This window comes from Mycteria americana, chromosome 2 (assembly GCF_035582795.1).
Source record: "Mycteria americana isolate JAX WOST 10 ecotype Jacksonville Zoo and Gardens chromosome 2, USCA_MyAme_1.0, whole genome shotgun sequence".
Classification (NCBI taxonomy): Eukaryota; Metazoa; Chordata; class Aves; order Ciconiiformes; family Ciconiidae; genus Mycteria; species Mycteria americana.
Genome location: NC_134366.1, coordinates 128,293,992 through 128,320,001, shown reverse-complemented (window position 1 = coordinate 128,320,001; position 26,010 = coordinate 128,293,992). Strand labels below are relative to the sequence as shown.

Below are 26,010 nucleotides of genomic sequence, written 5' to 3'. Positions count from 1 at the left end.
CTGCACCTCAGCAAAACGTATCCCACTCTGCAGAAAGATCTTTCCAACCAGAATTTAGAAAGCATGTCTTTCATTAAGAAAATAATTCCATGTGCAGTATTATCACCAGTATCACCAAATCATAAGGATGGTAGAAAAGACATGTAATCCACCTCCCACTGTGAGATAAAGTCAGATACACTTCACTTGTGTTTATTACAGCCATTCCTAACACCTCCAGTGATGGAGACTCCACAAGATCCACTGGCAGCGTATTTCAGGGATAACATTTTCCTAGGGTTTACCTCATCTTTCTTGCTTCCCTTTAGACATGTTTCTCTTTGCCTATGGCACAGAAGAGAGACTACTGGCCTCCTCTTCACAACGGCCTGTTTTGTGCTATCTGTGCTTGAAAAACTGCCTGTCTCCTACCCGCTGCCCAGCAGGCTGCTCTTCTTTAGGCACAGCAAACGTTAAACCTTTCAGATTCTTCCCCTGGGTATGTCCTCTGGATCTCTGGTCATTTTTACAGCCCTCCTCTCCACTTCCAAAGTGACCAGCATTTTCTTGAAGAGCAGTGCTCCAAACCGAACACAGGACTGGAGCTGAGCGCTCACCAATGTCAAGATTACTCCCTGCAGGCTGTACTCCCATACGCATCCCAGTATCGTTATCGTGCTTTTCTTTTTTTCCTTTCTATCGTGCAACAGCTCGACATTGCCAATTCATGTTCAACTGGAGACCCACAGTAACCCCTATCCTTTCCTGACGAGCTGCTGTCTCACCAGTTGTTCCCCAGCCTGTACTGGTGTCAAGAGCTACCAGCACATGGCTCAGTGAACCCTCTGGAGCTACACACCACCACTGCTCACCTCTGTGCGCCCAGTGAGCCAAGCGTGCCCTTGCGATGCTGCCTCACGAAAGGCATCGAGTTGTGTGTAGTTCTTAATTAGCACACAGTGAAAAATACCGCAAATCCAGCAAGGACCAGGCCAATATTTGCATAACCTTCCCCTCATTTTATTTGCCTGCTCTATCTGCCAGGGGCAGGGTGGAAAAACAATTAGGACTATTTCTTCCAAGGCTGAGATATGCAATTTTATTTCCTTGCCCTATATTGAGTCTGTCAGTATATGTAGTCATGCCTAATACAAGTCCAAGCAGTCATCTACGATAGTGTACACCAGAAAAAGTATAGGACTAATGACCTGTGAAATAGGTATAGCCAGACCTGGCTGGTCTGAGGTTGCCTTCTGGCAAAGCTTGGTTTCTCTTGGACATAGCACAGTGGATGACTTATTTAGTACTTTACATGCACAGTTACAAAATCTGAGGCTTTGTGCACAAGGAATTTATTTCCACTTTCGGGAGAAGTGAGTGGCCTGAAAAATTATCAGTCTATCTACTTACTTTATGCCTTTTTCATAGAGAACACACAGTTTCAATGTGGGTTGATATTAAACAGTGTAACAGCAAAGATTAGGCCCATTTAGTTCAAGTTACCACTGAGTTATGAGTAACTGTGCGTGACTCTCAGCAGACACCTATTCACCTTTCAGTGAAAATGCACTGTCCTGCAAAGAGTTCACCTAAGCCTGAAAACTGTTTTTTAATAAAGGGCTTTAAACTCTAGCACTTTTAATTCTATTTAGGAATACATCACCAGATTTAATGTAGATGAAGAACTTACATTTGCTTGGATTCTTTTCAACTATCAGATACCTAATTTATTTATTTAGCTGTATGTTTTCTGAAATTGTATTTACTATCTCCTAGACTCACATAATTGCTTCTTGCCATCATCATTTTAGCGTTTCCTCTGCTTACACACACTTCCTACTATAAAACTTTTTTACAGTTGCTCTTCTAAATTTTATGCTTTACCTGAAATTTTACATACCAGATTATTAGAGTCAAGCTGAATGTATTATTCATACATTTTCAGCAATTTTCAAAGCTAAAGTTATTAAAAAGAAATAGTTTTACCTGTGCTAAAAAAAAATCCTTTCTAAATCCTTTGCTGAGAAGCATTCATTCCTCCATGCTTTCACACAAAAACTTGAAGCCTGGCAGGCAGGTACAACTGTTATCTTTCTGCTGCTATCAGCAAACAGCCATTGAACTTATTAACAAAAGGCATATTTCATCCCCCTCCAAGGATGGTTCACAGGGAGCTTTAAAGCTTACAAGTGCAAGCGATTGCTCTACCAGCTGAAGGTCTGAACCTTGCTGTTTTGAACTGACATGGGTCTATGGGAGACGTGCTCAGGGAGCTTCTTGCAAGCCATGCACAACTTGTATTTGAAAATGTGTATCCTCCAGAAGTTTCCTCCCTAGCTGAGACTCTGAGGAGATGGAGCAAGGACTTTCGCTGAATTACCACTTCTGGATGTGCTGCCATCCTGCCCTGGTTGCTGTTACGACTTGTTCAATAGGTCAGCCAAAAATTCATCCAATGCTACGACTGGAATTGGAGGGAAGATGACTTGGAGATTGGGATGAAGAGCATTACCAATGGCCTGGCAGGTGGCAGAGAGAGGTGGGAACCCAGGATATAGAATAGGTTGTAGGGGAAGTACCATGATAGCTGGCGTTTTCAGAAGTGGGTTTTTTTTTTAAATTAAAACATGACCTGTTTACAGAATAGCCTGGCAGAGTACATGGCTTGACTCTCAGCTTTGTTAAGCTCTCCTTGCATTCCTGTAACAGCATAACATAATTTGTACCTGCATTAAACTGACGTGATTTATTTTCCCTAATAAGACATGCAAATTGATCAAACTTTTAAGGACAAAAATAAAACCATAAAACACTTTGCATTTTGTTTGATCTGTTTGGAAATCTGTTTGATGTGTTTGGAAACACATTTTGTTTGTGTATATTCAAAGAAAAGTGAAATATTTGTAATTGTAATAGCAATTAAAAATACACATCAAATACCAAGATAAATGCTTTCAAACTTGGATTTATGATGTTCCTTTTTTCCTGGGTTCTAGTCTGCAAAAGACTGGCCAGCTCTCCTAGATTATGTTTACTTTCTCAAGGAGGTGAGGAAGCTTTCAGTTACACAAATTAGTTAGGACTCCACGTTAAAGGAGTGACGAGGTTTTAGACTTATCAACTCAAAAGTTAGAAAATGTTTAAATCAATGTGTTGCCTTTGTAAGCTAATGCATTTTTTTAGATGTAAAGTTAGTCATTCTGAAGTCAATTTATTGAAAAAAAGAATGATCTAAAACAAGGGAATGGATTATATTTCCATATCAAACGAATGATAGAGTAGCTCTCTTGATCCAATATAAATGAGTTGTGTATTAAAAAAGGGGGGGGGGGAGGGGGGGGGGGACAGACGGGACAGAAACACATGATAGCCAAGCTATCATTGCTTTATAAACCTGGAAAGAATCAAAAGCATTTCCTGATCTTGTTCTAAGGACAATGTCACATTAAGAATGAACACGGACTGAAAAGGTAGTAATTGCTAGAAAGCATATACTCTCATTCAACAGTATATTTAAAAAACGTAGCAGGAAAGGATAAGATTACTAACTAATTCTATCTGCAGCTGTTATTTGGTACTGAGTACTCAAGGATAACTTCACTCCAAGCATGTTCTTCTGGGCTTCGCCTGTGCTTACTCTCATTGTGTTTAAAAGAACTAGTCACTTGTTGTCAATAAACTGTTTTTAAAGCCTACTTGCTCACAGACTTCTCTGTCTTTGCTTCATTTTTCTCTTTTTTTTTGAGGTTCCACTGAGAGCAAATGTTCTCACAAATTTACAAGGAGGTATTTTATACCAGAGTAGTCTTATCGTTACAAAAGATTTAAAAGAAAATAAGAATGCAGCATTTTTCATCCCTTGATCTCAGAGCACTTCACAGAACTGGGCAAGTATTACTGTCATGGCTCTCAGAAAAGGATACACCAAGCCCCCTAAATGACTCGTCAAAGATCACAGGCACAGAAGCCAACTTGTTCCCTCCATTGCCCTAGGGAAGGTTATGCTCAGCAAACAGCTACCACCATGCCAACAAATAAATTAATAAAGATTCATTATTTCCACTGTTTTCCTATTTCTTTATTACTTGGAGTATGCGCCGCAATTCAGGTTTGAGAGTCAAATGCAGCAAGAGACCATACAATTGTTTCAGATACAGGAAAGATACAGTAAGACTTGGCTTCCTGTAATATCCCCCTGCCAGGGAGGATGGTTTTCTCAAGACTATTAGGTATTAGGCATTCTCTCAACTACCACAGTTGCAATTAGATGCATTTTTAAGCATCCTATTAGTGGGAAGTATCACTGTGTTTCTAGGTAAAGTCACTTCATACAGTAATAATTAGCTCAGGAAATACTTTGTTCCTTTATACACCAGGAGCCGGAATCAATAGTAAGTGCAGGAGGTCTGACACCACTCAGTCTGGCAGCTTCCCTGGATTTCCACTCATGGACTCAGAGATGATAACATGGCTGCACAGGATAGCATAATTTCATTAGTTTCGGTTGGAGGTGTTTTGGGGGGTTCTTTTTTTAAAGAATTAAAAAATTACAGAATTGAGGCTTTCTACAGCGTGGTGCACTGTATAAGGCATCGCCTGTCATACTCTGCCAAAATAAATCAGCTGCCGTCGCTGGGAGCCCATTCATTAGGACCCAAAGGAAATTACATCACTGTGAGCTGCTTCTAGGTACTTCTGAGCTCAGAAAAATGCCAGCACATTCTCAGGGAACCTTGGGGAAACAGTCCTTAAACTCTTTACCAAGTGGTTCCTGACGACACCCCTATTTTATTATTTTTGGCAGAATAATAACTGCAAAAAGCTTGAAGATGAGGCTAGAAACAAAGGTTTACAAAAGAAAAAAAGATCATGACAGAAAGAAAAAAATGGAAACCATATACAATAACTGTAACATCTAGCAAGGAAGGATTTTAACACCCATATGCATATCCTTGCCACTGGTTTTATCAGGGTTTACAGAGAAAGAAGTGTAGGATTTATTAAAGGAAAAAATGTTGCAAACCCATTTTCACCTCAGAAAGTATGATTTTTCTGAACTCTTGTGACAGAGTCACTTACAACTTAATGGTAACGGAAAGGGAGGGACCGTGACCTGCCTGCTCCGAGAGCAGAAGTGTTACTAACCGTGATGAAGCAGGGCTTGTCCCCAGGCGACACCGAACAGTCAGCTCCTCAGAGCAGGAAAGCGTGGCACACACTACTGATGAACACCGTACCAGCATCAGAGTAGCACCTCAACCACTCACACAGTACCCAAAACCAGGAGGCACCAATGCTTCAGCTGTAGACCTGTGCTCCCTTCATCAGTGATCTGTCCCCGGCTTGATCTCCCTGAAGACCGGGGCCTCCATGATCTCTCCTCTCTCTGCAGTAGCAAGAGGCAGGGGCTGGGGGCAGGCACCCTTTCACGCTCCCATCGCCTCTGTCCCAGAAGCACTTCTCCATCTGCCCCTGTGTGGGTTTAGTGGGGGTCCTGGGGGAGGGGAGGGAGGGAAGGGAAGGCTGCAGTGCGGCAAGAAGTCCAGGAGATAAAGGGGAAGCAGGTGTCACCACCCCCAGCAACACCTTATTACAAAAGCCTTTAAGAAAAAGATGTATCCCTCTCTCTCCTTCCGCCCTTCCCGCTTCCCAACAAAATCCCAGTCACCTGAGGAGCACAGGACTAGTGGGGGAGACAGGGCGAGGAGAGGAGAGGAGAGGAGAGGAGAGGAGAGGAGAGGAGAGGAGAGGAGAGGAGAGGAGAGGAGAGGGAGAGGGAGAGGGAGAGGGAGAGGGAGAGGGAGAGGGAGAGGGAGAGGGAGAGGGAGAGGGAGAGGGAGAGGGAGAGGGAGAGGGAGAGGGAGAGGGAGAGGGAGAGGGAGAGGGAGAGGGAGAGGGAGAGGGAGAGGGAGAGGGAGAGGGAGAGGGAGAGGGAGAGGGAGAGGGAGAGGGAGAGGGAGAGGGAGAGGAGGGAGAGGTCCCAGCCCCTACATCCTGCCATGATAAAGCTACCACCCCCTTACCCAAAAGCAGTACTGTGCTGCTGTGTGGTACCATCATCACTGAACACGTGCAGTACCATATTCACCCTAACCCTGCAAACATTCACCCTAACAGCTGGCCAAGGATTTTCCATTTCAGAAAATACGCCAAAATGACAATAATATATAAACTATATAAAATACAGCAACATTTTCTATGGGAAAATACCAGTTTATTGCAGATTTTCCATTTACTGCTCGGACAATTGGAAGATGTTATTTCAGGTGGATTAGATACACCAGAATATATTTTTTTAAGTAAATCCAACACCGCTCTGTAGTCCTCATGCTGGGAACTCCCTGTTCCTGGGTCAGATGCTCATTCCTTTCCAGGAATGGGGTTTTTCAGGCAGCTTCACTTCCCAGAATACAAAGCAGGTTTCCTTCTGACGAAGCTCTCCAGTGCCTCTTGGACATGTAATTATTATGGGAGAGGGGTCTCAGATAATGAAATGGGAACATCATGCTCCTGAACTATAACTTCTGAAAAGCAATACACTGTGGTAGGGAAATGCAATTTAATTTTGAACTGACTCAGGAATTTCCCATGGAACATTAATTCTATTTTCTGCTCACCTCTGAATGTCAGTCTATTTTTCTCTTTCAGTTTAGGAAGCTTATAAAAGGTGCAGCAAACCTCTACTTCCACATCTGTGGATTCCTCCTTCCTCCCGCCTTTTGCCATAGAGCTGGGGAGGGTGCACACCACCTGAAAACAGAAGCCTACTGTGCCAAGCCTTATCAGAGGCGATGCCTAGCCCGAGGAACTGCTATCTAGATACCTAAACACAAGAAAGTAATAAAGGTATTTCCACCCCCTTCAGGTTTGCAGGGGCTCTGAGCTCACACGACTTGCCCGAAGCCGCACAGGATCCTGTGCCAGAGCCAGAAACTAACCACAGTCCTAAGCCCCACTGCAAGTTTTTATTCATCTTGACACATTTTGTCTCAAAGTTCTTCCACTTCAATACCAAAACACATATTACAGTGATACCTTAATGTAAGTAACTGTTGGCCTGGACATGTAGCATGGGACTGAAGTGTTTAGCTAGTCTGAGCTAATTAAAAGAACACCCAACTAGTATAAACAATAAGGTAATATAGTCTGGCGTGAATGTCATTTCTCACCCCTGCAGCTGATTTTTTCCAGATTTACCTTAAAGGTTCTACATTTCCCTCTCCTCCATCCCCTAGATTTAACCACACGGAAAATACTTCACAGCAGATTTGCTCACCCAAATATACCCAGATGTTTTGCAAAATTCGGGTAAGCTGATCAACAGGGATGAACTCGATCAAATGGAAGAAAGATAGTAAAACGTACCAGATGCATCATCTTTCCTTCAAACAGAGGAAACATTTCTATTTTAGTTCACCCAGTTCCACATATTTTGCAAGACACAGACTGACATTATGTGAGTCTCTTCAGCACTGGTATCTATAACCAAAAATGTTAGGCGTTTCAGTTATCCACAGACAGCACCTACTTCCTACGGTTATTATGGGCAGTACTAACACGCCAGGAATTCTGAGTATGTTTGGGTGAACTGCCACCAAATCCAAAGTTAGGAGCTTCTCTACTACGAGTGTAAAACACGCATGCCCAGAATAAATGGTAAAAACAATGCTGGCGTTTAGGCGATTCTCACAGAAAGCACTGATTCAGATGAAACTCTTAGAATATAAGTTCTTGCTATATAACAAATATTACACCTAACTTCCCACCCAGTTTCTCGTATTTCAAAATCCATTTGGTCATAGGAACACCACAACTTCACCAGAAGTATTTGAGAAAGTTCCTGAAAATACCATTGATCAATAAAGTGACGTATCTGCTAGATAGTGAAATTACTTCTAATAAGTTGTAGAAAGAACACAACAGCCTGAATCTTCTTTTTACTCACAAACTCACTATTTAAGTGCGGACTATCAGGGGAATGTGCACGTTTTTTAATTACTGCTAGAAGGAACTTTGTTCAGAGAAAACAAAAGGGTCAAAATGTCAAAAAAAACCCCAATCAAAAACAAAAGCCAAGTAAAAGCATTATGTGAGAACAAGCAAACAGAAAGGTTAAATTTAATTAACCCTGTGTTGTGATCAAATTCACACATGAGGAAATAGCAGGTAAGTGAAACCATAGCTAAACAAGCATGCAAAAACATTGATTACATCCTCTGTAACGTAGAAAACAACGCGCTTTTCAACTTTGTAATAATAAGCAGTATTTCAAACAGCATATCCCATGAATGAAGAGCAAAGGTATACAACAAAATTCAGCTGATAGGAAAACAGCACGCAAACTGTAATGGTAAGAATAATTAAAGCTCAACACTCCGTAGGTATGCCAAGACAAGTAACCTTGTGAGTTAACACTTCATTGAGGAATAAAGTTCAAATAATCCATATGGGGAAAACAGGGGGAAATAAATCTCACGGGGAAAGCACTACGTGAATATCTACCTCATCCTACAGGAACTGCTGAGTGCTCTGAAAGCAGAAGCATAGCCCAGAGGAACCACCCTAGCAAATGTATGCAAAGGCAAGCTTCCTACTTACCCTATGGTCTGCACCATGATCTCTTTTGCCACCTCAGTAATTCCAAAGAATCCAGAATGATGTTATTTTTAAGGGAATATTGGAGTCGTTAGAGGAGACAGAGGCAAGCTGACAAGCAGAGCTTTGAGAGAAGCCAGGCGGAGAGGGATGAATTTAAACCCTGGCTCAAGATGCTGTGTATTCTGCGTCTATCTTTAACTTGTAAATGATTTGGTTTCACATTCCTCTGAAGTCCTGCTGGCAGATGCCTTTGCGGAGCTTTACCAATCGCAGGCACCCGGGCCCCCTCCCCTCCTCTCTCCCTCCCTCTCCCTCTCCCCCTCCATCCCTCTCTCCCTCCCAAGCCTGCCACTCCACCCCCATCTCCCCCATCCCCACCTCTCCTCACTGCCACACACATGCACACACACAGAGGGTCTGGCAGGCAGCGTTCCACTGACTTCCAAGCGCGGCCGCCCGCAGCCCGGAGGCTGCCAGCGCTGCCCCGCCAGCCTGCGGCAGCGCCGGAGCCGCCGCCCGCCGCCGGGCCCCAGCGGCGGCCCGCCGCCTTCCCGGGAGCCCGCCGCCTCCCGCCAGCAGCCCTGCCAGCCGCTCGGCACCGTGCCGTGCAAGAACTGCTGCGGCCCGGCCTGCTTATGCTCGGTGCGGAGGGACCTGAAATGATTGCTTGTGCCCGGTTCGGCTCAGGCTCTGGGTTTGAATCCCGCAGCCAGCGGCTGAACCGCGGTCGGAAACAGGATGGCAAGACAGCCCTTTCTGCAGGGGACTCCAAACGCAACCAGCCTGAGGGGCTGGCGGGAGGAAGGTGCAAAGAAGTACTTCACCCTCTGTCACATCAAGCTTCCACAGGGACTCATATCTGGATGTTTACAGCACTTCTGCCTGTGCAGAGAGCTTTACTGAGCAATGGTGTGTTAAAAAAAAACCCACAAAATAAAAAAGATTTTACCAAATCTTAAACGCAAGGCTTCTAAGCGTACACTCTTAGTAGATTTGTGGCTCCTTACAGTGACAATGCATTGCAATGCTGATCAGAAGTCAGACTCTGAAATAACTAGACTACTGCTTAATGGCAGCATTCGAGGAGATGGATGTAGGGAAAAAGGTCCTTCCACATAACCCAGAAAGTCAGTATCCCTACCAGCGACTTCAGGAGTCATTAGTGTTGACACAAACCCCTGGCTCTTAATATCAGCCTTTTGAAGCAGCACGTTTTTAATTTGTAAATGTGCATTCAGTTGAATACTGCTTGCCATCAAGACTGCCTTACCTCAGACGTGGGTGGGAATGGAACAAGCCACAAGACTCTGTAAAACACACGAATTATTGAACACTTTCAGTTGAAACTGGAAAACATCAATTGACAGTCACACCAATTCAAACAACATGGTAAAATGTCTCTCGTCTACAGTCTTCGGCCTCCATCCAAGCAGCTGCCGACAGGGGTTCACACCCAGGGATGCAGCCAAGCAAGCAGCGAGCACAGGTCGGAGCAGGGGGGCAAGGTCAAGCTGTGCCCAGAATCACTTCGCTAAAAACATGGTTTATAAATGCCTTCCCAATGCCCTACTTGATGAGGCATTACGCTTTTCAGAGCACCGGTGTTGAGAGGCTGGACTGATTTAGTAGTAAAAGTAATCATGCATTTACTTCAGGCTAACGAAGGAAACAGCTCAAAATTGGAAAGGCCTAAAGGGAGGTAAAAGAATCACCCAAAGGGCTGTATCTTAGTGCGCATGAAGTAAGCCTGCACTTCATCTCCTGCCACTACTCTTCATGATGCTGTTTGATAACATATATATAAATGCATATGTTTTATAAAATAAATGTAGCATTATATAAAGTTTGATAAAACGGTACCTCCACAGCCATTTTCATGGTCAGTCCCACAGGCAGGAAGGCAAGAGCTCCTCTTAACCTGGAGTCAGCTTGGGTTCATAGGCCTGGAAAAGTTGCCAGCAACATACAGATAGTAAAGAATAAACTAGCTGATGACTCCTGAAAAGTCAAAAGATTTATTTTGAATCACTAACCTTTGTTACTATTAGCAAAGCCTAACCTCAGTATGTTTAATGCCTGCCTTGCAGAGCACTTTAAAAACTCCAGCAAGAGAAAAATATGCCATGGACTTCCTGCCAGACAGGGAAGAAGTCACTTCTCCTTTGCCTCGGGTCCTAAAACTCTGTATTGCTGATACAACGGTTCAGGGAATGTGTCTATTATTCAGGTTTAGGAGCTGCAGTGAATTGCAGGAAGGCTGCCTGGCACCGCTTTCCCATGGAGCCACCTCTACCACTGCAGGCTTACAGATCTCTCGGTGCAGAGAAAGTCACTGAGCCACGGTGTCTCCCATTCAAATGGAGTAACTTCATACAAAGCAATGAGAATATCATACCTCAAATGAGTTTTTTTTCAGTTGTAAGGATGTCAGACTGGAAGGGCAGATAATCACTAGAAGCAGAGACCAAGTGTTAACATGAGGTCTTAAAAAGCACAGTTCTTCAGATGCTCAGAGAGACAAAAGAGAAAGAACAAAGAAAAGTCATGCTTTTGTGGCTGAGGGCTCCTTTTTAATTAGGGCAACAAGGAAGGAAGAAAGAAGCTCCCCATGGAAGAAGGTGTGATGGACAAATGTTTATTCAGAAGTGAAGTCATGAACAGGAAGGATTAAGACTGAGCTGTTTCTAGGACTCCAATGTACCTCTAGAGAGTGCTTAAAGTGTGGGGAAAAACAAAGGCAGGGAAATCCACAGAAGCACTTCCACACTTTTTTCTAAACTTGTGTATTTCCCCTACTAGATATGGGAAAAAAGAGATTGAGTTTTGGATCCTCTAAAAGGACACTTAAAAGTGTTTGCTTCCCATGTCTCTTAAGAGGTTATTTATAAACTTAAGAGCATGTGGGGCTGGACCTCTGGGAAATGGGATGCTGGAAATTACTGGGAAACTTTGGATGTCAACATGGGCAGCATGATCCCCTTCCCATGAATGGGACAGTCAGAGGTCATATGTCCAAAAACGGTATCACATAAGCCAAACGAGAAGAGAGGTGTCCAGTTCCCTCAGATGAAGAGATATGCTATAATACCAGTGCACGCAACTAGCATGCAATGCAAAGTGTACAGCTAGGAGAGATCTACCAAAGCTGTGAGAGGGAATACTACTCTTTCTCCCTCAAGCAGGGCCTGTTGCTTAAAACCACCACCAAATGCAATAGACCAGGGACCTCTGTGGCATTAGATTTGAGATACATGAATACATATCAATAGCACGTTCTAGTGGAGGAGCACGAGCTGGAGCACCGGCTGGCGTGGGAGTGGGGAGGAGAAGGGAGCGGCAGGGAGGGGAGAGTAATTTGGTACCAGTGACAAGTGTAAATATGTAACATGTTTGGAGCCATGTGACTTCCTACCCATTCCCAATTTAGCCCAGTGCCTAAGAGGCACGGTCTGTCCCTTCACGTTTAGCTATTTTTAATGTGCACAGAATTTGCTCTTTGTCTTCCCTTGTCTGTCAGTGTCTTGAATTAATTTGTCTTGGCAGTCTTAAGATTTGGGCTTACTGGGACAAGCAACGTCTCCTACCCTACGGGCTCAGTCCTTCGAGGTCTTACTCAGAGTACTTCCTGCTCTTAGGAATGATCTTGTTAACCTCTGCAGATGATTTCCACACAGGTTTGTTTGAGAGTAAGAGCTTTGAGTAGGGGACTACCATTGCATTGACAGGAACGCAGTTCCTGCCTGTCACAGTGGATCCAGCACGCTGACTTTATGCCGTATTACTCGGCCTACACACCTGTCATTCCTCCAGCCTTGGCTACTCAGCTACATGGTCACACTGTGAGCCCTCTCCAGCATGGTCCAACAGACAGGGTTTGGCCAAGCTTAGACCCATGAATTGCTTCTCTCCCACTTACCACTTTTTTACTGGAAGAGATGGGGAACAGCTGTTGAAGCTGGTGGGGACAGGGGGCTCTCGGTAGCACCCCCCAGCACCCGCTGCCCTGCCGTCCCCATGGCAAGCCTCCGGCATGGCAGGGTAGCTTTGCTCTGGAAGGCAACCCAGGGGACTGAGATGGGCTCATGAGGGGCAAAACACTGCCCTGGCCCCTCAACGCCAAGTCTGACTGCTCCAAAGAAACTTATTCTAACACCCTCCTCACTGAGTCTAATCCTCCTGCCGTTTTCAGGCAGCTCACTGGATAATGGGAGGAAGCTCAGTCACTAAAAATGCTCAGATGGGTTAGCTCCACCATTTGCAAAACATATTCAAATTGCTTGAATTCTTGGTAAGCAGTACTAAAGTAAATGGAGAATGCACTTGGTACATACTCCATAAGCAGTTTTGCAGCAACAGAGGATTTTCTGTGCTGGCTCTTCTGGTTTTATTTTCTACGTTTCTGTGATTCAAGCTATGTGGGAAGAAGGGAGAACGTCCATGGTCATACCTCTAAGCTTCAGAAACAAATCATATTTTCAGTCAATCCATTTTACTGAATAAAGAAAAAAATCCATTATTTACTTTTAAACATTTCTTTCCTTTTTCCTATGCCTTGTATTTATAGTTTGCTAGAGTTTTTTGGACAAGCCCATAGTTTAAACCAGTTTATCATCATATATAAGCACATCACATCTACAAGAGCCAGGATATAAAGGCCTTGGCTTTATTTTTCTACACACAAACAAAGTATGAACATTAATTATAAACAGTTAAGCAACTTATGAAAAACTCTGTGCACTTGCCTTGTTGTCTGCAAAATCAAACCATTATTTACCAAATGCATACTTGAAAAATACCTAAGAGGAGAACTAGAACAATTCTGCTTCCATTCATCTTTAATCCAAACACTAAATACAGGAAAAAGACTACTCTTTTTGTTAGATGTCCAAACTGATCAGCAAAATGAAGATCTCTGAGATACAGTAAAATAAAGAGAACTTTAAAAAAATCAGTTTTTGTAGGTAAATGGTTTTAATTTTACCACACTGAAAGGAAAAATATTTTTCTAAAAATAATTTTAAAAAGACAGGTAAACCTAATCCCACACAGTGCTGAGCCCTGGAAAAGTCTTTCCTGGCCTGATGGCACTCATGGATAAATCAACAGGCTGCATCATCCATTATTGGTCCTCTACCTGAAAACGCTGAGCTTGAAAGGTTTGAAGTGACAGCTGTAGTTCGTTAAAGTTGCTTGGTGAGAAGTACATCTAATGAAGATTGTTTTCCTAAGGATTTATGATCCTTTGTTATTTATTGCTCCCAATGACAGTAATCCCCGTTTCCTCTAAACTCTCACGACCGCTTCTACCCCTCAGGACACGAGTATTGCCCACCTGCACTTTCAGCTTCTTTTAATGTACCGTGCAACCAACCTGTGCCGCCATCTCTGCAATAATCCTTTTTATTTGCCCAGGCCTCCACGGTTGTCCTTCTTCCAGGTACTGCCCTAATCAGTACTCCCGCTCCCTTCCACGCACCCTTTTGTACTTTCTCCCTACCTGGAGAAACAGCAGCAAGCAGGTCGTGCAGCTGGTTCAGGGGTGTGTGTGCTTAGACTGACCAGACAGCACACGTGGGAGCTGTTTCAAGAGGGGAATGTTGCCTGTCTTGTCCTTATTGGGGTGCTATCTTTAATCCCACTTCATAAGAGTCAAGGAGAATCAGTACAGCTGATATTTCTTCCCATGTTAAATTTAGCAGAAAGAGTCTAATGAGTTCAAAACTACTGGCTGTGGCCAGAAGTGCGAGACAAACAAACGTGGCATGATTGTGTTCCCTTAGAAAGCCAAACTCAGAAGGAAAATAAAATAAACAAACACCCCACATGCCAGCTACAAAGATTCATGACACAGCCGTTGCTCCAGCACCAGATGCTCTTTGTCTCCTCGACGGTAAGAACCCTCTACTGCTTTGAAGGCTTCATGTCTGCTCTAACCGAGTATACAAAAGGTAGCGAAGACTGCTAATTAAGAAAGCTCATTGCAAGCCTGCTCCTGAAAATAACTGAAACGTTTGTGAAAGTAAAGATTGCAACACCAAAATTTGTCTTGTCACAACTTTCTCTTGAAATTAATGTCCTTATTCCTGAAATTATGAAATGAATTAAATATTTTTGTTATGGAAGTGGCTCTGTTATCCTGTGTCACTCCAGCACCTTGGTTTCACTGCAGCACTATATTCTGCACTGAAAAAGGCTTCCAGTAAGTTATTTCATAAAAATGCCACAAACGTTATGTATTTATATTTGCCTGGACAGACAACCGCAGGTCTTTCGTGGAAATTCAGCCAATGCCTAAAGTGTGCGTGCAGGCAGACATGCATGTGGACGGAGCGACACACACACTTTTTTCAGAACTGGAAGAGGATAATCTATGAAACAGATTCTCTGTTCAGTTGAGCCAAAGGTAGGAACAATCCCCTTTCATTCATCCCACATACCACCGAAAAATCCTCCTGCTCTAAAATAAAACTCACTTTATTCCACCCTCCAGATGAAAAACTTGGGGGAAAAAGAGGAAATTATCTCTCTCTCTCTCTCTTTTTTTTTTTTTTTTTTAAGAAAAAATACATAGCAAGAACACAGGAGGAGGCTTGGAAGTCTCAGAAACTGCTAATGAGAGCTGGAGCATTAATACAGAGGCCAACACCATGAATGCCATCAGATCAGTTATGTAAAAGCAAGCAGCATCTGACCTGCTCTCTGAAATGCATCCGTGCTCTGCAGGGGCTGGGGGGGTGTCTCTGTCACACAGCCCTCTCCTCCCCTCTCTGTCCTGGCCCCAAGGCATGCACAGACCCCTCAGGCTTGGGGGATCTCGGCGCTGCTGGGGGTATATGGACAGAAGGGGAGGTTAGATCAGCCGGAGGGTCTGGGCTGAGGCGGGAGCACGCAGGGTGAGACGGCCTGGGAGAAGCTTGTCCTACTGCTCCCTCTGCTGTACCCATCCTGTGGAGAAATCCCAAATGTCAGCGCGAGAAGCTGAGATAAGGGATGGCAGCTTTCAGCGAGCGATCTGCAGGTAACGCAGACCCAGACAGACCTGGGAAAGGGATGAAGTCGCAGCTGATGAGGAAGAAACCACCACCACGCTCAGGAGATGCGGGCCTCTGTGTGTTTAACGTATCCCATCTCTTTTGCTCTGTGCCTGCCAGGCTTATCTGTACGCTTCCAGAACGACGCAGAAAATAATGCCTCTCCTTGGGCACAATCGTCTCGCTTTATAACACATATTTAGATAATGAGCTCATCTTACGAGGCGGATGGGTGTCAGGATCAGCCGCAGAGAAAGGCCCACGAAGCTCACCGAGCAAGCTGCCGGCAGCAGCCGAGTGCCACGTTAGGCAACGCAGGCAGCAAAAGCCTCCCGTGCCCTGGTGTGCCGCAGGCAGCAAAGGGGGAAAACCACCCCACCTGTGAGTCACCTTACTGCCACACCAAACTTAAACATGAAGCATAGGCAAAAAAAGGGGAAAGAGGAAAAATGGCTTATGGAAATGGAGTAAATTAATCATGTGGGAATTATCAATCTGATTGTCGTAGAGAATGGGGTTTTTTTAACCCGTGACCACCTGAACACAACTCCAGTCAATAACCCCACCCTGTACACTTATTTCTGAGGGCTGAGAAATTGCCAGCACTGGATAGCACCTATAAAAGACATTTGCAGCTGCTATGAAAGCATTTATTTGAACATAGGGAAAACTTGTACCCCAAGAAAAATACATATTTTCAAACAGTCGAACATTACAATGTGTTCTTTGCGATCTTCAGAGCAATACTTCAGATACTCCACACTTTCCTTTTAGCACTGATTTATGGAAATCCAAACTGGAGTAGAAACCATCCCAAAGGAAGAAATCCCTCTCAAGCACTTTTCCCTGAGAAGGTACACACTCATCAGAATAGGGAGGAACGATGAGAGGCATCAGCACCTTCACGAAAAGCAGACACTTTCCATAAGAAAAGAGGTGATGAAAGTCTGAAAGGCTGGAATGCAATGTCTAGGACTTTGAAAGACCAATCATAACACTCATCTTAAACCTTCTGGAGAATTTCAGGAACTTTACACAACTTTTACTAGAAACAAAACAAAAAACCTTCCTAACACCAATATGAGATTAAAAAAATTAATCAGTAAATTCCAGAAAGGCAATGTTAACAGATTAACTACATTCCCTTTTTCTCCATGCACTAAGTATTATTTCCTTTTATATTATAGAACATCTACCAGCTAATGAAAATACTGGAAACCAGACTTTATGATACAACATGGTGATAAAGTGAATTACATTTAAATGTCAATGGGATCTATGGAACAGAGCAAATTTGGAAGAAACTCATTCAGTAATTTTAAAGTTGTGAATAATTAGCATGGCATTTTCAAATGCACTTGGTCATGACCTAATTCTGCTCTAAATGCTTCAATTTTAGTTTTTGCAAAGCTGTACGAGCCATGCAATACTACAGTACTATTAGAACGAGTGCTGCAGCAGTATTGAGTCCTGCTGAAAATTCCCACCCCTAAATGAGTGGCTCCAGCAAAGGAATGGGACATGACAACTGGAGGCAGAATCCAGCCCATTCTTTTCAAAAGCAGTACTCCAGATTTACATAAATGCAAGCAAATGCAGTTTGGCCTCAGGACTGACACCATGTACCTAATTCACACTTGCCCAGTTTACATGGAAGAAGCTGGAATGGAGCTGAAAATATAAACTAAACTAACAACTTCCACAGGAAAACTGAGATATTGAAAAATATTCAATATCTGTAGTAATCCAGTAATAATTACAAATTCTTTTGACATTGTCCTGTGAAGTGTCACGACAAACAGCCTGCAAATATACAATGCGTATGGCACAGAGACCGAGCACAGGTCTGGACATAATCTACTCGCTGTCAGATATCACAAAGCTGCTTTGAATAAACATGCTCCTCATTATAGCACCTCCTCCCATCTTTCTGAATTCCTTATGTTTATCCCCAAATAAATTATTTTTTTGCTTTGTTCAGAGTAGCATATGCTTTATCTAAGAGCCTCAGACATTACAGTGTAAATTATTTGTACTTCTTGCTACAAAAAGTCTTGCTCCAGGACTTTGTGACTGAACACTGAATACCTGAGGGAAATCAAATTAACAGCAGCTGAGACAGAACTATTAAAGGCATGTTTTCCCCTATGTACGGTAGTCTGTTAACGTATCCACAGGCACCAAGAGGGTGAGGATAAAGCAAGGACATTTCTCTGAACCATCACTATCTTTCACAGTACTGTCTGTTTTTGTGAAGGAGCCGTGGACGTAGTGATACTGATAGGCACTGGGGTTCCTCAAGCCTCAACTCAAGCATGCAGATTTTACAGCCATGCACACTATGAACACACTTGCTTCCAAAATAAATCAAGTAAGCTTTTTGCTTAAGACTACAGAGGTAACTGCAAGGTTGCTTCTGGTTGTAAGCGTAATGATGCAAGGAAGCGGCGCACCAAAAGCCTGTCTCTCCCCCTGCCCTCATGCCCTCCGGAGGCACCATCCAGCCTCCAGAGAAGGGGAAGGATTTGGGATGGCACCCGGCCTCCTTCTGCACAACCTGCCAGGGCAAGATACTCACAAAGGAGCTGTACTCACCCCCTGCATTAACTCCTCCTGTGCAATGAGGGAGATGACATCTCTGCTGTTTTCAGAGGAGGACAAAGACATTATCAAAATGTTCAGGATGATGGGGACTGCTTTCGTAACTGGGAATTCCAGTCTGAAATGCAGGCAGTCACGGGGTACTCATGCCCCAGAGACCACCACGCCGTGCCAGTGCTGCTCAGGCATTACCTGAGGGGTGAATATGGCAGGGGCAGCGTGGGCTCGTGGTTAAACACCATGCTAGCAGCGGTACAAGACTTGATCAGGTCTCAGCTCTGCCACAGATTTGTTTTGTGAATTTGGGAATTTACTTCCCCCCTCCCACTTTTTACCTGTTTTGCCTTCCTAGCTTTCAGTGGTTTTATGATGGGTGTCATGTTTCTAGGTGCTTAGAACAACTAAAACTTTGAGCTGGGACCTCCTAGCACTACTGCAACTAAAATATTGAAAATTGTTTAGGAAGCATTTTTATTCCATTTAGTAAATGGACAAAATAACTAAGTAAAAGACGAAAAAACGTAGCTTCCTTCAAAAGACTCTTTAATCAGCCCCAGAATCTGAATCAATGCTGAGCACAAAGATTTAAATTTGGCTTAATGAAAACTGAATAGACCAAAAAACAACAAAAGAAGTCTCTTTATAAAAGGTATGGATTCGACCTAGCTGGTAAATAATTAAAGCTCCTCTCTGTTCCCTTCCACTTTCTATTTTAAGGCTTTTCATTATATGGGATCAAAGTCAGCTCGAGTTGGAGAGAGTTAGACAAATCCATCACAGAGACAGAATGAATGTATGATCTCATCCCCTGTGACAGCAGCCCGACGGTACCACCTGTTTGAACTCCAGCTCATACCACTTCTGATGACACTGGCAATGTCAAGCCTACAGCTTGAAATTCAACGGGGTGTGTGGAAACTCTCTCCACCTCAGCAAACAAAATGAAACAACTGTAAATCTGGCATCAGGAATGCTACAGGCAGTACTAGCTACGTGGCTGCAAAAAGAGCAGCCACAGAAAAGGTTCAGACCCCGGGTACATAAACCACCAGGAATCTCAGGAAATCAGCTGTGTGAAGAAAGACCGATTTTTGTTTGGAGAGGAGGCAAATGAGGAGAGAGATGATGAATGTAGGATAGCTGTATAAAAATTATAAATAGTAAAAAGAAGGGAAATGAAACATTCTTATTTATGTTCTCATAATAGAAGAAAAATAATATATTGCAGCCAAAAGACAAAATAATTAACAAGATATAGAAGAAAAGTTAAACAGGGAGTTTAAAACTGACAGGCAAATTTAAAAGAGATTAAGGAAAATTCTGTTCTACCTTTTTGAACTTAAAGCATAGTTTACCCTGTGGAGCTGTCTGCAGCATAATATAATTGGGACCAAAAAGGACTATAAAAAATATTCATTAGATTGTTAATGAATTCCTGCATGTTCCCATTAGAAACTCATTTGTTTTAAAAAGAAAGAATATAATCCTTAATGAACCTTGCTTTTTTTAAGCAATAGAAGACAAACATTTATACTTCCTGACACAAGCAATAATTAAATGTCAGGGATTAAGACATTCCCCTTAAGGGGAATCCCCAAGGATTAAGAAAATCCCCCTTTTGTCACATTATTCCATAACTGTCGACTGGCCAGTTCCTGAGCACTGTCAAGAACAATGTACTGGGTCAGATCCAACACACCAATGTTTGGTTAACACTGAAGCTCAATCAAGAGATTTCTGTCTAAAACTTTTGTTTAAGGAAACAGATTACAGCCTTGGGACTGTACTGTAAAACTTTGCTTTCTAAACCATTTTTTGCTCTGACTGCCAGTAGCTAGCAGCACTTGAAGATGAAGGCAGCGAGCATACATCAACTCTACTTGCTTTGGTGCACAAAAACACTTTGGTTTAGACTTGGGTCAAGATACATTATTTCACTTCTTTGAGCTGCTTGACGTGTTCAATGCAAACTTGACTTCTGGTCTGCCGCTGCATTAAAAGTATTTGCGGTTCTAGGAGTTGCAGGGTCTTCTGGCTGATGAAACTTGCCACTACACTGTGATACAAGAGTCAAATTGTAAAATTTTTACAGATATCAAAAAACCTCACTGCTGTGAAATTTATGCAATTCATTTCTTAGAGTCTACTAAGACGGAAACAAAGAAGCAGTTGAGCACAACACTAGCTGAAAGAGCTATTTCAAAACACGCTTTAGATTAAGACTGCATAGCAGGACCTTTTCCCAGTGAGAAAATGCACCCTGGGGACAAGTAGAGGCCCCAAACAGCAATGTTGTCCTGGGTGACCACATTAGCATCTGATATGTGGGAACATCATCTTTAAATGTGTGATTCTCCTGTTTACTTTGAGATGGTTCTTTAATCAAATTCATAAAATTACTTTCATTTGGTACCAGACAGATAAATAAACCCACATTATTCAGGCCCAACAGCTCTTCAAATGAAAAAAAAAAAAAAAAGCCTGCAATAAAAAATTAGATTGGAAAGGTTTTGATGCTTTATGTGGGAGTTAGCTGTATGCAGAATTGAACTGTATTTTCTTGGTTTAGCTGAACTAAGCTGTACTGACAAGAGCATGCTGAATTAGATCCGGTTGTAACCTGAGGTGAACCTGCAGGATAAACCTTACGTCATTGTATTGCTGCAGTTCCTTCTTTTTTCCATAAGCAAATGTGGCTTGCTTCCCTCAGTCTCTGAAATGCCGTATCGGGTGTGCTGGCCATGGGGTAGAAGTCTAAATAGAACATGTTTGGATTTATTCATTTCAGGCCTCTGGGAATGGAACTGAGCTACTAAGAGAGACTGAAGTAAGACTACAAAGGCATGACAGAGGCAAAAGTGAAGATCTTTTAAAGATAACGGGGGGTATTAAAATGTACCCTGTGTTGAAAGACATTCACCCACATTTCTGATTTGGACTTTTGGATTTTTGCCTACCCAGGGCAAAACCAGCCCCATGTTTCCCCTCACCCCGGGACATCTTGCCTTGCCATCGCAAGGTAGCTGAAACTAACTGGTGGTGATGCCAAGCCCTTTGTGGCTACAATATGTTAAAATTACTTCATTTCTACAGCACTGTTCACACAACTTTGTAAAGATGTAACTCTCTTCCAAGAGACTGAGGATTCCTCAGCATGAAGGACAATGAGGACATAGGGTACTTGGCATGGCAATCCCCTCTGCCAAATTTCCATGACCGCATCATTGCTTCAGAGACATAACCAAGTAGGTAATACTGCTTCTTACATTCTACCTTATGGCCAGACCTACAAAACATGCTCTGTGTTCCTCCTTCAGACCTGTGTCTGAGCATGCACCTACCTTCTCTTTGTCAGAGTCAGCTGGAAGCCTCAGTGGCACAAGGTAAATCAGCACATAACCCTGTATCATCTCAGTACCTGACAGCTCCTTTCTCTGTTAGCATTATCCCTGACTTTCTGTGGCGTGGCTGACCACACAGGAGCCCTCCCTGGATTAATGCGTATACTTACGAGAAAAGCAACTCTATTTGTCGTTGCACTAGCTAGGTAATAAGATGCAAGTCAGCTGGTGAACAGGGGTGGTGCAGCAAGGACGGGGGTGCAGCCGGTCCAGGCCAAACCTGTGGCCACTAAGCACATTTACAAATAACAACCATCCCTCAGAACTAGAAATTCTCTTGCTCCAAATTGTTAAGGATAATATCCCAGGCGTTTTCTTTACTGGAAAAATGTTTTTCCTTTCCCTTTACACTGGCCATGGACAACATAAAGTCTGCTTTGAGGACCTTCCGCATTGTCAGGAATTACCTTGCCACTACAGGTTTCTCCCTCCTAAGAGCTATGGTGCCGAATGTTATTTTCCAACCCTGTATACCTTTTTTTAAAAAATAAATTCAGGTACATAACCTTGATAATGATTCTTCTTATGTATATTCGAGCTCATATGCAATGGAGATGTTCTGGAGACACCATGATTTTGCTTAATAAAAATATAAATCTCTATATAATTTCAACACTTCAGGCCTTGAATAACTGGAAATCCTCCTCCTACGTAATTTGTCATTATTTCCTCTGTATGAGTTCAATGTAAGAAGCGCATAGCTAAATTATGCAGGACTATAAACTTACATAACTGTTTGTAAGACAGAAGAACATAAAAAATAAAGCAGCTTTAATAGCTAGGAATATAGAGAAGTCTAACACAGAGCTGAGGAAAAGATGACTTATAATTCGTCCTCTAGGTGGACAGGTTTATTAGTATAAATAGAAGTAAATCTGAGAATATACTGTCATTCCTTAAGACATATGGAAACCAAGAGCTGGCAGAACTAATTACGAAGCAGCTATATGAACAAACATAAACATAATATGTAGAAAGGTCAATTTACATCAAGAGATCACCTATCTCTTGCCTTAGTTTCCCCTCTTGGAACAGCAGTGGATGCACCCACATGGCTCACTGATATCACTTGCACACAATCTGGAGTATTAGGCATCCACAGCAAGCATACGTAATTTCTTTCATTGCCTATCAGGAGGTTCATCAACAGTCCACCCTTTACGCCTTTTGGTAGTTTGTATTCTCCTTCTTCTCTTGGAGTAGTCTCACACTACCCATGCTGCCCTCTCCTACACGCAGTGCAAAAATCAGAAGGGAAATAAAATCCATCAATCCTCTACTTGGCTTATTAAATCTCTCTCACGCTGTTCATCATTACCCGCGGCTCTGCAACTAGACCTCTTAGCTCTCTACTTGCTCTCTACTTTAATCCTTTAGCTTTCTGTCTGGATGGCTATGGGCAGATCCCACCACAATTTGCCCAACCACCGGTCTCTTTCTCTAGTCCCTGATAAGAATCTTTGCTCTCACTTGTGGTCTCTCCTACCTCTGCTGAAACAGCAAAAAGCCTTTTTTACAAGGTCACATATATACCCTTAGTCAGGTGTTCTTTGACTTGCAATGAAAACCATGGGATACCACAAATGAACCTAGGGTTCATGATGTAAGGCACTGTTGTTATAAATTATAATTAGATACAACCAGAAATGGGGATGAAAGTGGGTTCATTAGCAAATGTCAGCTTTTCAGCATACTTTAAGCATGTGCATTTGGAAATTCTTGTTGCTGTACCTCATGCGAATTACAGTTTGCAGCTCCCTTGCACTGTTCTTCCATTAGGTGTGTGAGTGAAGCATAGAAACAATTTGTTTTATCGCCTCCACTCTCACAAAAGAATTAAATTAAAAATAGCAATAAGGCATCACATTTAACAGGGCAGTAAAATAGAACCGTAATGACCGGAGGCTCTCTCCTTCCCTCCTATAGCAAATCCTGCAATGGGAAGGAGGCTGCAGCTCTGCTTGGGATCCTTCCACCAGATTTTGCCATGGAAAAAGGTTTACTGAGAGGGAAGTCACCGTGGGATAAGTGCCAAAACCCACGCCTGTCCTCTCAGTCCTCAGGCCATTTATTGGAAGAGCTGATAATCTGCTTTGCTGTTCCATCTTGCTGGCAGCCCTTTTGCATGGTGGTGCTCTTCTAGAAACACCTGCCGGCCAAGCATCATGGGGGTCCATTTTCTTGAGAAGGCTCCTCAGTTTAGGGGAGCTTTACTGTAAACCTAATACAGGTTGTTATTTTTTAATTTTGACTCTCCCATGGGTGAACAGTGGCACCAATCTTACAGTTTGCCCACTCCCTACCATGTGAGATGTTGTGAAGTCTGCAGCTCAGGACACCAAGGGACTAGCAAAATAGCACGAGATGACTTGTACTGCTGACATCCATTCGATGCAACTAAAATTTTTCAAAACCAATGGCCATGAACCAGGTCCCTGCAAAACTGCAAACACTAATCTGAGCTTAAAGAAACCCAGGGACTAACATCATACTAACATCTCTGTGCAGCAATTCCTTTTAAGCAAATATTGCAATAATAGTAGCAAAAGGAAAAGCTTTGTCTGTGGTATGCAAGTAATACCCAGCTAATAGGACTCCTCAGTTGGTCCCTAAGATGCATGAACCTGTCCTCACTGTTGGATTTCCAAAATGCACAAAAATACTTATCTGCATATCTTAAATTACTGTCAGATCTAAGGTGCAGGCAACTGCAGATAAAAAAAAGGGATGGTGACAATCTGGACAGGAACTTGGTGTTTTGTCTTATTTAATTTGAACACATTATACTTAATAATATATTTGGTCCCTGGTATTTAAGGGGTTTCTCTATAGAACACTCATAGAACAATGGCAGTATATCCTACAAGAAATGTATGTGTGCCATTGCCATCAATGTTACTGGATTTATAGGTGAAATGAGATTCACCTTTAGTTCACAAATCTGGCACAAAGGCCCTTTGCTTCACGGAAGACGATGAATGTGTGAAGGAAGATCAAGGACAGAGGAGCTACCCAGGGGGACTTCTCTGCAGTCTTTCACACAACACTCAGAGGAGATGTTTGCCAGCTGCAAAGAGGCTGTCATATAGGAAGATTTAGGAGCAGGCTAGGGGAAAGGATCATGGGAGCCAGCAGTTCACAAATCCTGAGCACATAGCACGCATACAACAGCAGCCGACGCCAACCGTGAAAAGCAGCGGTAGGAGAGCCAACCTGAAGCGCTAAATCTCTTCTAGCCCTTGGTCAGTGATCTGCTCAGTCTTACCATGCACACATTTGTCACACAGGAGCAGTGACCCTCTCTGAAAATTTCATGCTAAGGGTAGGAAAAGCAGTTAACATGCTTCCTATAGTTTTATGCACAAAATGCCTAGAGCTTTTCCATCTAATGCATACATAAATTAAACTTCAGTAACTGAATTTTGTTAATGGAAAAAAACATGAAACAATACAAGTTTTCCTAATGCTTCTGTCACATGCAGAGCAAGCACTGTTGTGAAAACTGTGTGCTCAGGATGTGTTAATTGCCAGGTCCCAGGAGCATTCCCTTTAGCCTACTCCACATCTTCCTATATGACAGCCTTTACTACAGTATGATGAGAGTCACTGACCCATATTTTGAAGGTAGATTACTGCAGTTTAAGTTTATAACATAATCATTAAGTATAAGGTCATTTCTTAATAAAATTCTGCTGTGGCTTACTACAATTCTGCACCAGTAATAAATACTTACTTACCCTTAAATTACTCCGCAAATACTTCTTATAAGATTAAACCAGGTCTTTTTCACTAGAAGACAAGTATTTTTCACTCGAAAGATAATGAGGATGGCAATTAGAGATTTATCTGTATCCTTTATCCTAAAACCTTCTTAGCTGCCATTTATTAAAAAAATATTTTGAACTAGCCAAAGAACACTGCAAACCCAGCCCTATAGTGCTCTGTTTTACATCTCTGTTGGACAAACGGCACCAGGACACAAAAGCCATTAACCTCTTTTGTTGAGGGTCACTGCATTTATGACATGACAGAAGTACCAGCAGAAGGAGTCACATACACTTAATTGTATAGGCTATTTGCACATAAAATAACCAAATGGTCAAACTAAAACAGCTTGCCAAACTGTATCTGTAGACTATACACTGCCACACAACTATCAAGAACTGGCATGTTAACTTGCTAGCAAGAGTTCAGAATAGTTTTCAAACTCACAGAAGTTCATAAAAGGCAGAGGAGTAGGTAACAAAATTGTTTTTTCTATCTGAAAACGTGACACTTCATTAGTATGTGACAGAATTAATTTCTCCCTTTGCTAAAAAAGCCTTGTTTTTCTGTATACACTCAGGTTGGCAATTGCTTTTATTGTTCCACTAAGCTGTTCTACAATATCTTAAGAAGAC

General features: G+C 42.7%; 1 protein-coding gene across 24 annotated transcripts in view; it reads right to left on the bottom strand.

Annotated features, from left to right (window-relative positions):
- Positions 1 to 26,010, bottom strand: part of DTNA (dystrobrevin alpha) — a 234,206-nt gene that overhangs the window by 179,188 nt on the left and 29,008 nt on the right. For 10 of the 24 annotated variants that reach the window (XM_075494577.1, XM_075494573.1, XM_075494576.1 and 7 more), the window contains exon 1: positions 8,578 to 8,792. The exons of 4 other annotated variants lie outside the window; for them this stretch is intronic. Coding sequence is in view for 18 of the 20 variants with exons in the window: in XM_075494573.1 (XP_075350688.1) it covers positions 8,578 to 8,594 (17 nt within the window). In the remaining 2 variants the exon portion in view is untranslated. Of the gene's footprint in view, positions 1 to 8,577; positions 8,797 to 10,437; positions 10,495 to 26,010 lie in introns of those variants that run through there. 10 more of the 24 variants (XM_075494591.1, XM_075494602.1, XM_075494595.1 and 7 more) reach the window with 6 other exon arrangements.